The 12,715-nt window shown below is 50.7% G+C and overlaps 1 protein-coding gene across 3 annotated transcripts in view; it reads left to right on the top strand.

Moving 5' to 3' along the window:
* VPS13A (vacuolar protein sorting 13 homolog A) overlaps nucleotides 1–12,715 on the top strand; it is a 2,314,464-nt gene that overhangs the window by 1,478,165 nt on the left and 823,584 nt on the right. For all 3 annotated transcript variants that reach the window (XM_085633365.1, XM_085633382.1, XM_085633374.1), the window contains one exon: nucleotides 8,594–8,723. In XM_085633365.1, coding sequence (XP_085489491.1) covers nucleotides 8,594–8,723 — 130 coding nt within the window. The remainder of the gene's footprint in view (nucleotides 1–8,593; nucleotides 8,724–12,715) is intronic.

Below are 12,715 nucleotides of genomic sequence, written 5' to 3'. Positions count from 1 at the left end.
GAGCTGACAATACTAAACTATTTAGGCGTGAAAGTGTATCATACCGATGGAGGCGTTCACAACGGTAACCTAGGAGCAGCACTATGGTTGCTGCAGACTACATTGAAATTCTGGCACACACTACACCTTACCCTAATGTCAAGAGCGACACTGACAAAGATAGTACTGCTCCCCAGAGTCTTCGATTGTTTTGTGACGCTACCAATATAGGTACCTTTGACCTGGTTTAGAGACATGGCCACGCTGCAGCGTGAACTGATCTGGGATGGGAGACATCAGAGAGTCTCTCTTCATCTCCTGCAGCACCCCACGGAGGAAGGGGGCTTGGGAGTACCGGACCTTGAACTTAACTACACTGCTGCACAGGTACAATGAGTGGCCTGTTGACTAGATGGCAACCAAAGAGAGGAGTTGGTCCACCTTGGGTAAATGCAGAATGAGAAAACTCTATTATCAAGTTTTCTGAGGAGGCAGATGGCTTCGATGGAATGCTCCAAACTGTTGACAGTAGCATTAAGAACCTGGAAAAAGATAGTTAAGAAAACAAAGGATAGGCCTCCATATGCCAGGGTGATCCTGTTAGTGGGACTCCAAGAGCTGAGGGGGAACTTCACATCCCGAAGAATGGAGAGTTGGATGCTCACAGTGGGGGACTGCTATAAAAACGAGGAACTCCGGACTTATAGTCCCTTGGTAGACAAGGACAATCTGCTGCATTTCCAATTCTTACCATATGATGTCCTTACTGGTGCCATACGCTCTAAATGGAAGATGGTACTGACAGAACCCGCAACTCATGACATTCTACAGACACTCCCAATATTTGGGGGGCTCAAACTAATCTCATGACTCTACAGAACACTAGTCTCAATGCTAATGGCACACATGGATCGAGATAGAACCACATGGGAGGTAGCCTTAGACAAACATATGCCTGTTTGTACCGGCATGAATAATGCACAAGAGTTAGCGTTACAGATGTAATAGTTATGGAGAAACACGCACACTTTCAACCAGAAAAGTTATAAAAATCAATAAAAATACTTTTTAAAAAGTGTAAACCTGTAGATACAATTAATACATTTAAAACGGAAACCACTTGGTAGATTAATAATGAGAAAATAGTGTAGGTATTTTTCACCTCATCCTGTCGAAGAGGGCTCATCGAGAGTCACTCTTCAGATGAAATTCTGTGACCATGCGGAGTCATAGGTTTGCATTTAAGGATTTGACATTGTGCTTATTTCCAGGGATTCACAAAAGTCCCAAGGTGTACTCTTGGTATCTTTAGATAAATATAGAATTCCCCTCACTCGACTGCTGCACTTTAGAGCTAGAGAAAATGTGTAGTTTTATATATTTTTCCACAATATTTTATTAACTTAATGCAACTAGGCAAAGAATACCAGGTATAGCTCATCCACAAATGACATCTGTTTTAGATGGGAAACTGGTTTTATTTTCAACGCACTGCATAGAAGATTAAAAAAAAAAATGTTTTACTCACTTTAAACCTTGTGAATTACCCATCAGTCATTCAACACAGCGTGATCATGTCAGGTAATGGTCCCAAAAGCGTTTTAAAGCCCTCAAGTCCTGGGACATGGCAGAGATGGTGTTTGATCTCCTAGATAGACTATGAGAGGCTTCAGGAATCCTCAAATTTGTTCCAGTTATCTAACACATTATGTGTCAGCATTTTGATAGTTGTCAGCAAAGAGTCGCCTTGACCAATTCAATAGCGTAGGCAATGACTCATTTCTTCCAGTGGGCTGCTATTGTTTGTTTGGCCACCAGTAGCATATGCGTTTTTTGTGATCCTTGTCATGTGTGTGGGCTCAAACCTAAAACAATAATCACGGCATTCATTGGTATCCAGTATTGCCCAATAGGTTTGTAACCTTGAGAGTGCTCACTGAATATGAATTTTACTGCCTCTTTAGCATTGTCAATCCAGTCTAGGATACACTGTTTTGAGATTATTCAGTGATAAGTACCAATTAAAATGATGTCTGTAGAGGATTTACCTATTTAGTGCACTGTGATGATCCCTGTAGGTCCACCACTATGTTTACCACTGGTCTTGTGTGAAGATCTTACCCGGTAGTTTCTCCCATCTAGCCATACAGGACCATCTGGGTTGTATGTATATCTGGTTTTATGCTGGTTAGATGTTTGAGATGAACCCTTCAGTGGAATTGTACTTATAAAACATTTCTCAAATGGAGCCAAGTCTCATCTGGAAGAATTTCTCATCTGAAGAAATTCCTTCAATCCCACCTGCTGCGAGAATGGGAATGTTTGAGTCCCTTTTCAACCTTAAATACACATACATTGAAACAGTTTTTCACTTTAATTTAGGTGTGCATTTATGGTGTGAAAATGCACTGGAAGTATTTGTGAATATCCAGAAACATTTGACTTTGTGTGCGTTCCAAATATTCCCAATCTCCATCTATTTCCCATTCTCCATTTTGTATGCTTCGGACTGTGGCAAATTATCTAACATTGCAGATTTCTGCTTTAGTAAGTGCGGGTTACGATTGGAAATTCTGTGAATCAGATTGGGGACTACTGAAAGTATATTACACTGGTGACACGTATGATTGAACAGTATTTTGTGAATTGGGCCAATCTCTTACTTTGTCTACCTTGCATAGTATAACATTTCCTGAGTTCACGATCTGTTACCAGGGTGTGAATGGGGGTTATTTAAACAAAAGTAGTTTTTTTCAATGGGTCAAAGAAATGCATTAAAAGCTCATGATACTTTCTGGCGAGTCACTTGAAAAATAATCATCATCTCTCCTGTATAGCACGCTCCTAGCATATAAATGTTGTAGGAAATAATATGGAGAGAAAAAAGTATTACATTTGCTTCTGATTGTTCGTTGCACACCTTTATCTGAAAGAAACACGTAGTGATAGATTCCTTACCTTAGAATATCCCCAGGCGTCAGGCTGGATCCAGAAAGAGGTTTCGTCAGCAGTACCCCTGCGCGTCTATTGGTGGTGTCGTGCGGCTCCGTGTCCGTCATCAGCGTCGTGATAGCCGGGATGACGTCGCGGCCAGTACTTAGACGTCGCCCACGCGCTCTGACGTCAGTTCTTTCTTTTTCCGCGCCAGCAAGGGCAGATCTGGGAAAAGCTAGTACTCCCAGTCAAAGTTGCTGGAAGTCCGGCAGTCGGCTCCGCGCCGTTCAAGGTCCCGGTCCCGTGGGAGGTCGAGGGACCGGTCGCGAAGTCGTCACCATCATTCTTCTGGATCTAAGTCTTCGCACTCGGGGTCAGGTAAGTCGAAGCATTACAAGAAGAAGTCGAAGAAGCCTTGTTCCTCTTCGACTTCCCGTCACGCGACGTGGCTAAGGGTGCGGGTGGTGCCAACCACCGCGGCCCCGGCGGTGCCAACCCCGCGGCCTCGGCGGGGCCTGCAACGTCGCCGCCAGCCTATCTGCCCTTCCTGGATCCGGCAGCGATGCCTGCCCAGGTGTAAGAGTTTCTTGCTGCCATGGCCCAACTCTTTGGGCCGTCTGGCACTGCCGGTGCGCCTCTGGGCCCCGCGGGACCGGCTGGGGGTCGTGTTGTTCAATCGCTGCGGGCTCCTGCCCCGGCGTCGCTGACGGTTCCGGCGCCACAGGCCCCCATGAAATCCGGGATCGGACCCCGGTCGACGCCGGTTGACCTTGTCACGCCTCCACCAACGTCGACCCCACCGGCACTGCTTCCGATGTTGCCCGCTCCTCGGGACGATGTCGTCCCCGGTTTCAGCCATGAACCGGACACGGAGCCGGATCGAAGTCGACCAACGTCGATCCCGGAGCCGATGGGTTTTGTTCCATATGTCCGTCCTCTGTATTTTCAGCCTGTTCCACAGACTTCGGAGGAAGGGGAGGACTGGGAGGGGTCTGAGGACCCTCTAGCACAGGACCCTGCTTATGATCCGGACTGGGCAGAGGATTTGGGGGAAGCCAGTGGTCTTGACACCTCGCCTGACCTTGGCATGCTGTCTCCTCCTTCCGTGGCTACGGAGGAGGGAGCAGGTTACGCTGTGGTGTTGCGTAGGGCAGCCGAGGCCCTCCACCTCAAACTCCCTACAGTGGCCGTCAGGCCGAACATCCTGACAGAAGTGCTCCAACCGACGGCAACCTCTTCGGAGCCCTTGCTGCCTTTTAACGACGCACTTTCTGACATCCTTTAAGGCACCTGGTCCAGGCCCAACACAGGGGTTCCTGTGGACAGGAACGTGGCCCAACGCCATCGCCCGGCTCCGGGCGACCCCCTCTTCCTCTCTCAACACCCTACCCCTGAGAGCTTGGTTTTCCAGGCCTCTGCGTCCCCAAGCCTATTCCCTTACGCACCTCCTGATAGGGAATCCAAGAAGCTGGGGCAGCTTGGCAAGAAGCTGTTTTCGTCTGCCAGCTTAGGGCTGCGGTCGGTTAACACCGCATGCCTCTTGGGCCGTTACTCCCACTCTCTGTGGGACACGGTGGCGCAGGTACTGCCTAGCTGTCCGGAGGAGGTCTAGACAGTTCTCACTCAAGCTGTTGTTGCTGGGCGAGATGCAGCTAAGTTCACCATTCGTTGTGGGCTTGACACCGCCAACTCGCTGGGCAGGGCGATTTCCACGATGGTGGCGCTTAGGTGCCACGCCTGGTTGAGAAAAACTGGCTTTTCGGGGGATGTCCAGAATACCCTGATGGACCTGCCCTTCGATGGCATTCTCCTTTTTGGCAACAAGGCAGATGGTGCACTGAAGCTCTTTAAGGACTCGCGGGCTACGGCCAAGTCCTTAGGCCTGTCGGCCACTAGGCCTCCTCTGCCTTCTGCCTTTCGCTCCTTTCGTGGCTGCGAAATGGGCGCCCCACCATGTTCGCAGAGCCACAGGCCGGCACAGCAACAACCTCAGCGTGGACATGGGAATTGTCGAGGTGGTTCAGGGGGCCTGCCGGCGGGTCAGTCCACCTCCACCCCCGCGGCATCCACTGCAAAACCTTCCTAATCTGTCCCTTCAGGCCCATTAAACGCCAGTGGAAGGACGGATCCGCCATCATCTCCCCCACCGGCGCACCATCACATCGGACCAGTGGGTCCTGTAAATTGTCCTTAGGGGCTACTCCCCCCCCCTTCGAGACTACCCCTCCAGGCATGCCACCTCCCTACCACTGCATGTCAGGGGATCACTTGGCGCTTCTCAAGCAGGTAGTTGTGGCACTCTTTGCCAAGGTGGCCATCGAGCACGTTCCAACACCCGAAGTAGGTCGTGGTTGTTATTCCCACTACTTTGTGGTTCCAAAGAAGGACCAGTGCCTGCGTCCTATCTTAGACCTTCGGAACGTCAACGGCTTCCTCAGGAAGGAGAAGTTCAAGATGCTCACTTTGGGTCAGTTCTTGTCTGCCCTAGACCCGCAAGGCTGGATGGTAGCGTTGGACTTGCAGGACTCTTACTTTCATAAACCCGTCCTGCTGGCCCACCGGCGTTACCTGCGGTTCACGGTTGGCCACAAGCACTTTCAGTTCACCGTGCTTCCTTTTGGCCTTACCAGCAATCCTCGGGTGTTCATGAAAGTGATGGTGGTGGTCGCAGCTCATCTGTGCAGATCAGGGGTTCCAGTCTTCCCCTATCTCGACGACTGGCTGTTGAAGACAGGCTCGCCCCAGGCAGTAGTCTCCCACCTCCAGACAATGACCGACCTCCTGCATTTGATGGGGTTATCCATTAACGTGCCAAAGTCGCACCTGGTGTCCTCTCAGAGGCTCCTTTTCATCGGAGCGGTTCGGGACACGGCGCAGTTTTGGGTTTCTCCTCCCGAACAGCGAGTCTGGAACATTCGGGTTATGATTCTGATCTTTCAGTCCTGGTCCTGGGTTTCGGTCAGGATGACCCTGAGGCTGCTGGGCCTCATGGCCTCCTGCAGATCAACCATGCCAGATGGCATATGCGGGCTCTGCAGTGGGACCTGAAGTTCCAGTGGGCGCAGCATCAGGGGGACCTGTCCGGACAAGTCCAGATCTCAGAGGGCACTGCACATCAGTTGCAGTGGTGGCTCTTGAACCAGCATTTGGTCAGATTCAGATACCTCTCCCTTCCCTATCCGAAGCACACGGTAGTGACGGATGCGTCCCTCCTAGGATGAGGTGGCCACATGGGGGAGGCGCAGATCAGAGGCCTCTGGTCTCCGGCGGAGTCCAAGTTCCACATCAACCTTCTGGAGCTTCGGGCAATCAGTCTTGCACTGAAGGCATTCCTTCCCTCTGTCCGGGTAAGTGTGGTGCAGGTGTTCACGGACAACACCACCGCCATGTGGTATTGCAACAAGCAGGGCGGAGTGGGGACGTGGGCCCTATGTCAGGAGGCTTTGCGCCTCTGGACATGGCTGGAACATCAGGGCATTTCCCTGGTGGTTCAACACCTGGCAGGTTCGTTGAATGCCAGGGCAGACGAGCTCAGCCGCAGGTGCATGTTGGATCACGAATGGCGTCTTCACTCGGAGGTAGCGCAAGGTCTCTTTCAGCAGTGGGGAGAGCCTTGGTTAGATCTATTTGCCACCGAAGAGAGCACGCAATGTCAGCAGTTCTGCGTGTTGGAATTTCCAAGGCTGCACTCGCTCGGAGACGCTTTTCGCCGTGAGTGGATTTGCGGTCTCTTGTACGCCTTTCCGCCTATACCACTTCTGACCAGAGTGGTGAAGAAGATCAGACACGACCGGGCCCAAGTTATTCTTGTGGCGCCGGACTGGGCTCGAAGAGTTTGCTATCCCGAGCTACTCAGTATGAGCGTGGATCCCCCAATTTGTCTGCCTCTTCGGGAGGATCTTCTGTTTCAGCAACAGGAGATGGTCCTGCACCCAAACCTGTCCAGTCTGCTCCTCCTTGCGTGGAGATTGAGCGGTGGCAGTTGATTCCATTTGACTTGCCTCCTGAAGTCTGTGATATCATTCTGGCAGCTAGGCGTCCCTCCACTAAATCGGTATACGCCTACAGGTGGAACAAATTTGTGGCATGGTGCACAGCAAAGATTGTGGACCCCCTTTCTACCCCTCTTTCAGAAGTCCTTTGTTTTGTTTTTCTTTGGCCCGGCAGGGCTCTGCTCTGGGCACTATTAAGGGCTATCTTTCTGCAATTTCGGCCTCTATCTGGCTTCCTGATCAGCCCTCTCTTTTCAAGTCTCCTGTCGTAAATAGATTTCTCAAAGGCATTACTCACCTTTTCCCTGCTATTCCGTTTGTGATGCCACAGTGGGACTTGAATCTGGTTCTTACTTATTTGATGTGCGCTCCTTTTGAGCCGCTTCACAACTGTCCTCTTCGTTTATTAACTATGAAGATTGCTTTCCTGGTTGCCATCACCTCCGCTAGGCGCATGAGTGAGCTCCTGGCTCTTTCCTGTAAACCTCCTTTTCTGTCGTTTCATCCGGACAAGGTTGTGCTCTGCACTCGTCCTTCCTTCTTGCCAAAGGTCGTTACTCCCTTCCACATAGGGCAAACTATCACCTTCCTCACTTTCTTTCCGCCTCCTCACCCTTCCAGAGAGGAAGAGAGGCTCCACCATCTGGACCCAAAACGTGCGCTCTTCTTTTACCTGAATCGCACACAGCAGTTCCGGGTGGATGACCAGCTCTTTGTTGGCTACGTAGGTGCCTAGAAATACCGGGCTGTACACAAGAGGACTATCTCCCGCTGGGTCGTCTTGTGTATCAAAGTCTGTTATTCTCTGGCTAAAAAGGAACCTCCGGTGGGGCTGCGCACCCATTCTACCAGGGCGACAGCGGCTACTACTGCTTTGGGACGTGGTGTCCCACTGCATGACATCTATCAGGGAGCCACGTGGGCCTCGCTGTACACTTTTACTAAGCATTATTGCCTTGACAGTCAGGTCTGGAGAGACGGCTTCTTTGGCCGTTCTGTCCTCCGTGACTTTCTGGTTTGATCTTGGTTCGCATACCCACCATCAGGGTTGGTATTGCTGGGGTATCTATTCTAAGGTAAGGAATCCATCACTAACGTGTCTCTTTCAGATGAACAAGTTACTTACCTTCGGTAATGATATATCTGTAAGAGACATTAATTAGTGATAGATTCCTTACCGCCCCACCCATCCTCCCCGTTCTGCGAACTGATTTCTAGGGTTAAGGTCATCCCTTTCAGGGCCCTAGTTTCAATGCACCAGTGGTCAGTATCTTGCATGGCTCTGCGTTCCTGGTGCGGAAAGTCGTATACAGAACTGACGTCAGCGCGCGTGGGCGCGTCTAAGTAGCTCCAGCGACGTCATCTCGGCGACTACGACGCCATCGACGTACGCGGAACCGCACGACGATGCCTACCGACGCGCAGGGGTACTGCTGATAAAAACTTTCCGGATCCAGTCTGACGCCTGGGGGGTAATTCTAAGATAAGGAATCTATCACTAACTAATGTCTCTTACAGATATATCGTTACCGAAGGTAAGTAACTTGTTCACTTAGTTCAATGTGTTCACTGATAGAAGCAGGTAATTGTTCCTTTCAGTTGAGAACTTTGATGTTTAGCAGGCATTCTACCTTGTCTTTTGTGTGAAGCTACTATTAAACTAATTCTGCTACTCCTTTGGTTTTCAGCTCTTCTGTCGAAAAGGAGGACAAACTTCTTCCTGGCAAAGCAACGTTGTACACATGGGAAGATCCAGCAGGCTCCAGAACATTAAACTGGACATGTAGAAATCACAGCGGCGAAATAAGTCAGATTCTTGTACGTATGTTATGTGTTGTATTCATCAACCCTCTTTAGGCTTATCTGCTAGAGACTTCTATCCGCAGATTCCTTACCTTTGAATTATCCCCAGGCGCCTGACTGAATCCACAAACTTTTCATGAGCAGTGTCCTTGTGTGCCGGAAGGTGGCGTCATTCAGCTCCGCGTCGCATTGCTGGCATCATCCACACTGGAAGTGACGTGCATAGTGCCAATTTAGGTGCCACCCAGGCGCGCTGATGTAATTTATTTTCTTTCCACGCCAACCAGCTTAGATCCAGGAGGAGCTATCCCTTTATCATTTTTTACTAGGTTTTTTTCAATGTTTTGTCAGTCTTTTGAAGTTTACCTCCTGGGGTGGCAGAAATGTCATCAAAGAAGGCTGACTTCAAACCATGCGGCGCCTGTGACCAACAGATGTCAGTGACAGACCCACACCTTATATGCCTCTGGGGACTTGAGCAGGACCATGACCAAAAGGCCTGCCCCATCTGCCTCTCCGTGCACTGATGCCGATCCTGAGGCCGGCACTTCTGGCACCGCTGGTGGCCACCAGTGCCACAATCCTCATCCCCGACTGCAACACTGATCCGGAGGGGCGTTGTCCGACACCGGCACCAGCACCCACTGGAGCCATGCCTTCCGGGCAGGAGCCTAAGCCCTATCCTTATGAGCTAGGATTTGGGGAGGAATAGGAGGGGTCGCTGGACCCGAAGGATTATCAGCCTTATAAAGATCAAATGGATTGGTGGGAGGATCTGGGTGAAGTCAGTGGACTGGATACTTCTCCAGATACTGGCATGCTTTCTCCCCCTACCATGGTTACAGAGGAAGGAGCTTCCTTTGCTGTGGTGGTGCGGAAGGCAGCTGAGGTCCTGGACCTTAAGTTGCCATTGGTGGCAGTCAACACTAATGTTTGACAGAAGTACTTTAACCAGGAGGGTCCCCATCAGAACCGCTTTTCCCTTTTAATGAGGCACTTACACAAGTTCTGCCTAGGACTTGGTCCAAGCCCAGCACAGGGTCTCCTGTGAACAGGACTATTGGCCGTCGCCACCGCCCTGCTCCAGGAAACTCAAACTTCCATACCCAACACCCCACTATGGAGAGCTTGGTGTTCCAGGCCTCCACATTGCACGTAAATTCTGGTGCATTCCCTACTGCCCTGTCAGATCAGGAATCTAAGATGGTGGACAACTTAGGCAAGGAAATGTTTTCTTCCATGAGCCAGGTATTGCTGTCTGTGAACTCATTTTGGTGCACTATTCCCATGCTCTGTGGGTTATGGTTGCATAGTTGCTGTCAACAGTCCTATAAAAAGACCTGGGCTGTGCTCCTCTAGGCTGTTGCCTATGGAAGGGATGCAGCTAAGTTCACCATTCGCTGTGCACTAGACACCATCGACTCACTAGGTTTTGTCGACGGTGGCCCTGCAACGCCTTGCGTGGTTGAGGAACACTTACTTTTCCGGCGATATCCAGTCCTCACTCATGGACATGCCCTATGTTGGCTCACATCTCTTAGGAGGCAAGGCGGATTCTGCGCTGAGCGTTTTAAAGACAGCAGAGCTACAGCCATAGCCTTGGGCCTTTCTGTGGCCCCTCGTCACCCACAATCCACCTTTCGTGGCTACAGATAAGCTTGTACAGCTGCTTCCTTACCCGCCCAGCCACCGCGGCACACAAGCTTTTCAGCCTCTGCGTGACAGGGGACGCGGTGCCTACCGGCCTCATGTGTTGGGTGGCCAGCAGTCCGGTCAGGCCACCAACCCCCGAGCAGCCGCAGCCTTCAAACCCTCCTAGTTTGCCTGTTTACCATCATGGACACCAGGAATCGCCATCACCTGCCCCGCTGTCCATTACATCGGACAGGTGGGTTTTGCAGATTGTCTCCACGGGCTACTCCCTCCCCTTCAAGACTACCCCTCCATACATGCTACCTACTTACGACAGGCTGACGGAGGACCACCCATCTCCTCTCTGCTAGGAAGTGACAGCTCTTTAGGCCAAAGGAGCTGTAGAAAGAGTGCAGACGTCAGAAGTGGGTAATGTCTGTTATTCCTGCTACTTTCTGGTGCCCAAGAAGTATAGAGGCCTTTGTCCTATCCTCGACCTGCGCACTCTCAATTTCTTCCTCAAAAATGAGGAATTCAGGATGCTACCTCTTGCTCAAGTCCTACCTACCCTAGTCCCTGGAGACTGGATAGTAGTGTTGGACTTGCAGGACGCATACTTCCACATTCATCTCCTGGCTGTCCACAGGCGTTAACTGCGGTTCATGGTGGAACACGAACATTTTTAGTTTGTGTGCTCCCCTTTGGCCTCACCAACGTCCCACGGGTGTTCACCAAGGTAATGTTGGTGGTTGCAGCTCATCTGTTGAGATCAGTGGTGCCGATTTTCCCTTTCTTGAGGACTGGATGTTAAAGGCGGGCTCGCCCAGGCTGTCATCTCCCTCCACCAGACCACGGCAGACCTCCTGCATTTGCTGGGGTTCACTATCAACGTGTCGAAGTCACACATGACTCCCTCTCAGATGCTCCCTTTCATCTGAGCTGTTCTGGACACAGGTCTATCCTCCTGAGCGGCGAGTCCAGGATATTCAAGCTATGATACCGATGTTTCAGACTCTAGCCTATACTTCAGTGAGACTGACTCTCAGGCTGCTGAGCCTCACGGTTTTCAGCCTCCTGTGTGTGACACATGATTTTGGGACCTGAATTTTCAGTGGACGCAGCATCAGGGGAATTTCTATGAAATCGTCCAGAATTCTGAGGGAACTGCAAAGGACCTGCAGTGGTGGCTTCCGAACCGCGATTGGGTCAGTAGCAGATCCCTCTCGCTCCCCCAACCAGATCTGACATTAGTGACAGATGCGCCACACATGGGATGAAGTGGAGATCATAGGACTCTGGCATTCGGCGGACTCCACATCAACCTATTGGAGCACCAAGTGATCCGATTGGCATTGAAAGACTTTCTAATCTCCATCCAGGGAAGGCTAGTGCAAGAGTTCATGGACAACTCCATCGTCATGTGGTACTGCAACAAGCAGGGTGGGGTGGGGTCGTGGACCCTTTGTCAAGAGGCTCTGTGTTTCTGGACATGGCTTGAACAGCAGGGCATATCCCCGTGGTTCAACATTTGGCAGGTTCTCTGAACGCCAGAGCGGACAAACTCAGATGCAGATACCTAGCGGATCACGAATGGCGTGTCCATTCAGAGGTGGTGCAAGGTCTCTTTCAGCAGTGGGAGAGCCTTGGTTAGATCTATTCGCCACTGCCGAAAACCTGCAATGTCAGCAGTTATGCACACTGGAGTTTCCAAGGCAGCTCTCCCTCTGAGATGCTTTTTGTCTCGAGTGGAGCTGAGGCCTAGTGTCCGCCTTTCCACCCATACCACTCCTGCCCAGAGTTCTAAAGAAGATCATGAAAGTCTGGGCCCAAGTCATCCTTGTTGCTCCGTAGTGGGCACGGAGAGATTCTAGTATACCGAGCCGTTGGCCATCAGTCCTACGATCGGGGTGCCCCTTCTGGAGGAGCTTTTGTTGCAGCAAGGTAGGGTTTTCCACCTGAATCTGTCAAGGCTCTGCTTTGTTTCATAGAGATTGAGCAGCGACAGTTGACAGCTTTCGACCTTCTGCCCGAAGTCTGTATGTTATCTTGGCAGTCAGGAGTCCCTCTACCAAGACGGTTTATGTCTGCCGCTAGGCAGAATTTGTGTCTTGGTGTATAGAAAGTCACATTGCTCCTTTCCGTCCCCCTTTCTCAGGTTATCCTGTTCTTACTTTCCCTTGCCCATCAGGGCTCTGCTCTGGGCACTGTTAAGGGATAACGTTGTGCAATCTCTGCTTTTCTTTGGTTACGTGACCAACCTTCTCTTTTCCAATACCCTATTGTACATAGCTTTTTGAAAGGTTTGCAAGATATGTTACCTCTAATTCCTTTTGTTATTCCTCAGTGGGACCTTAATCTGGTCCTGACGTTCTTGT

This window comes from Triturus cristatus, chromosome 2_1 (genome assembly GCF_964204655.1).
Source record: "Triturus cristatus chromosome 2_1, aTriCri1.1, whole genome shotgun sequence".
Taxonomy (NCBI): domain Eukaryota; kingdom Metazoa; phylum Chordata; class Amphibia; order Caudata; family Salamandridae; genus Triturus; species Triturus cristatus.
The sequence above is the reverse complement of the archived record's forward strand: the minus strand, read 5'-3'. Positions and strand labels throughout refer to the sequence as shown.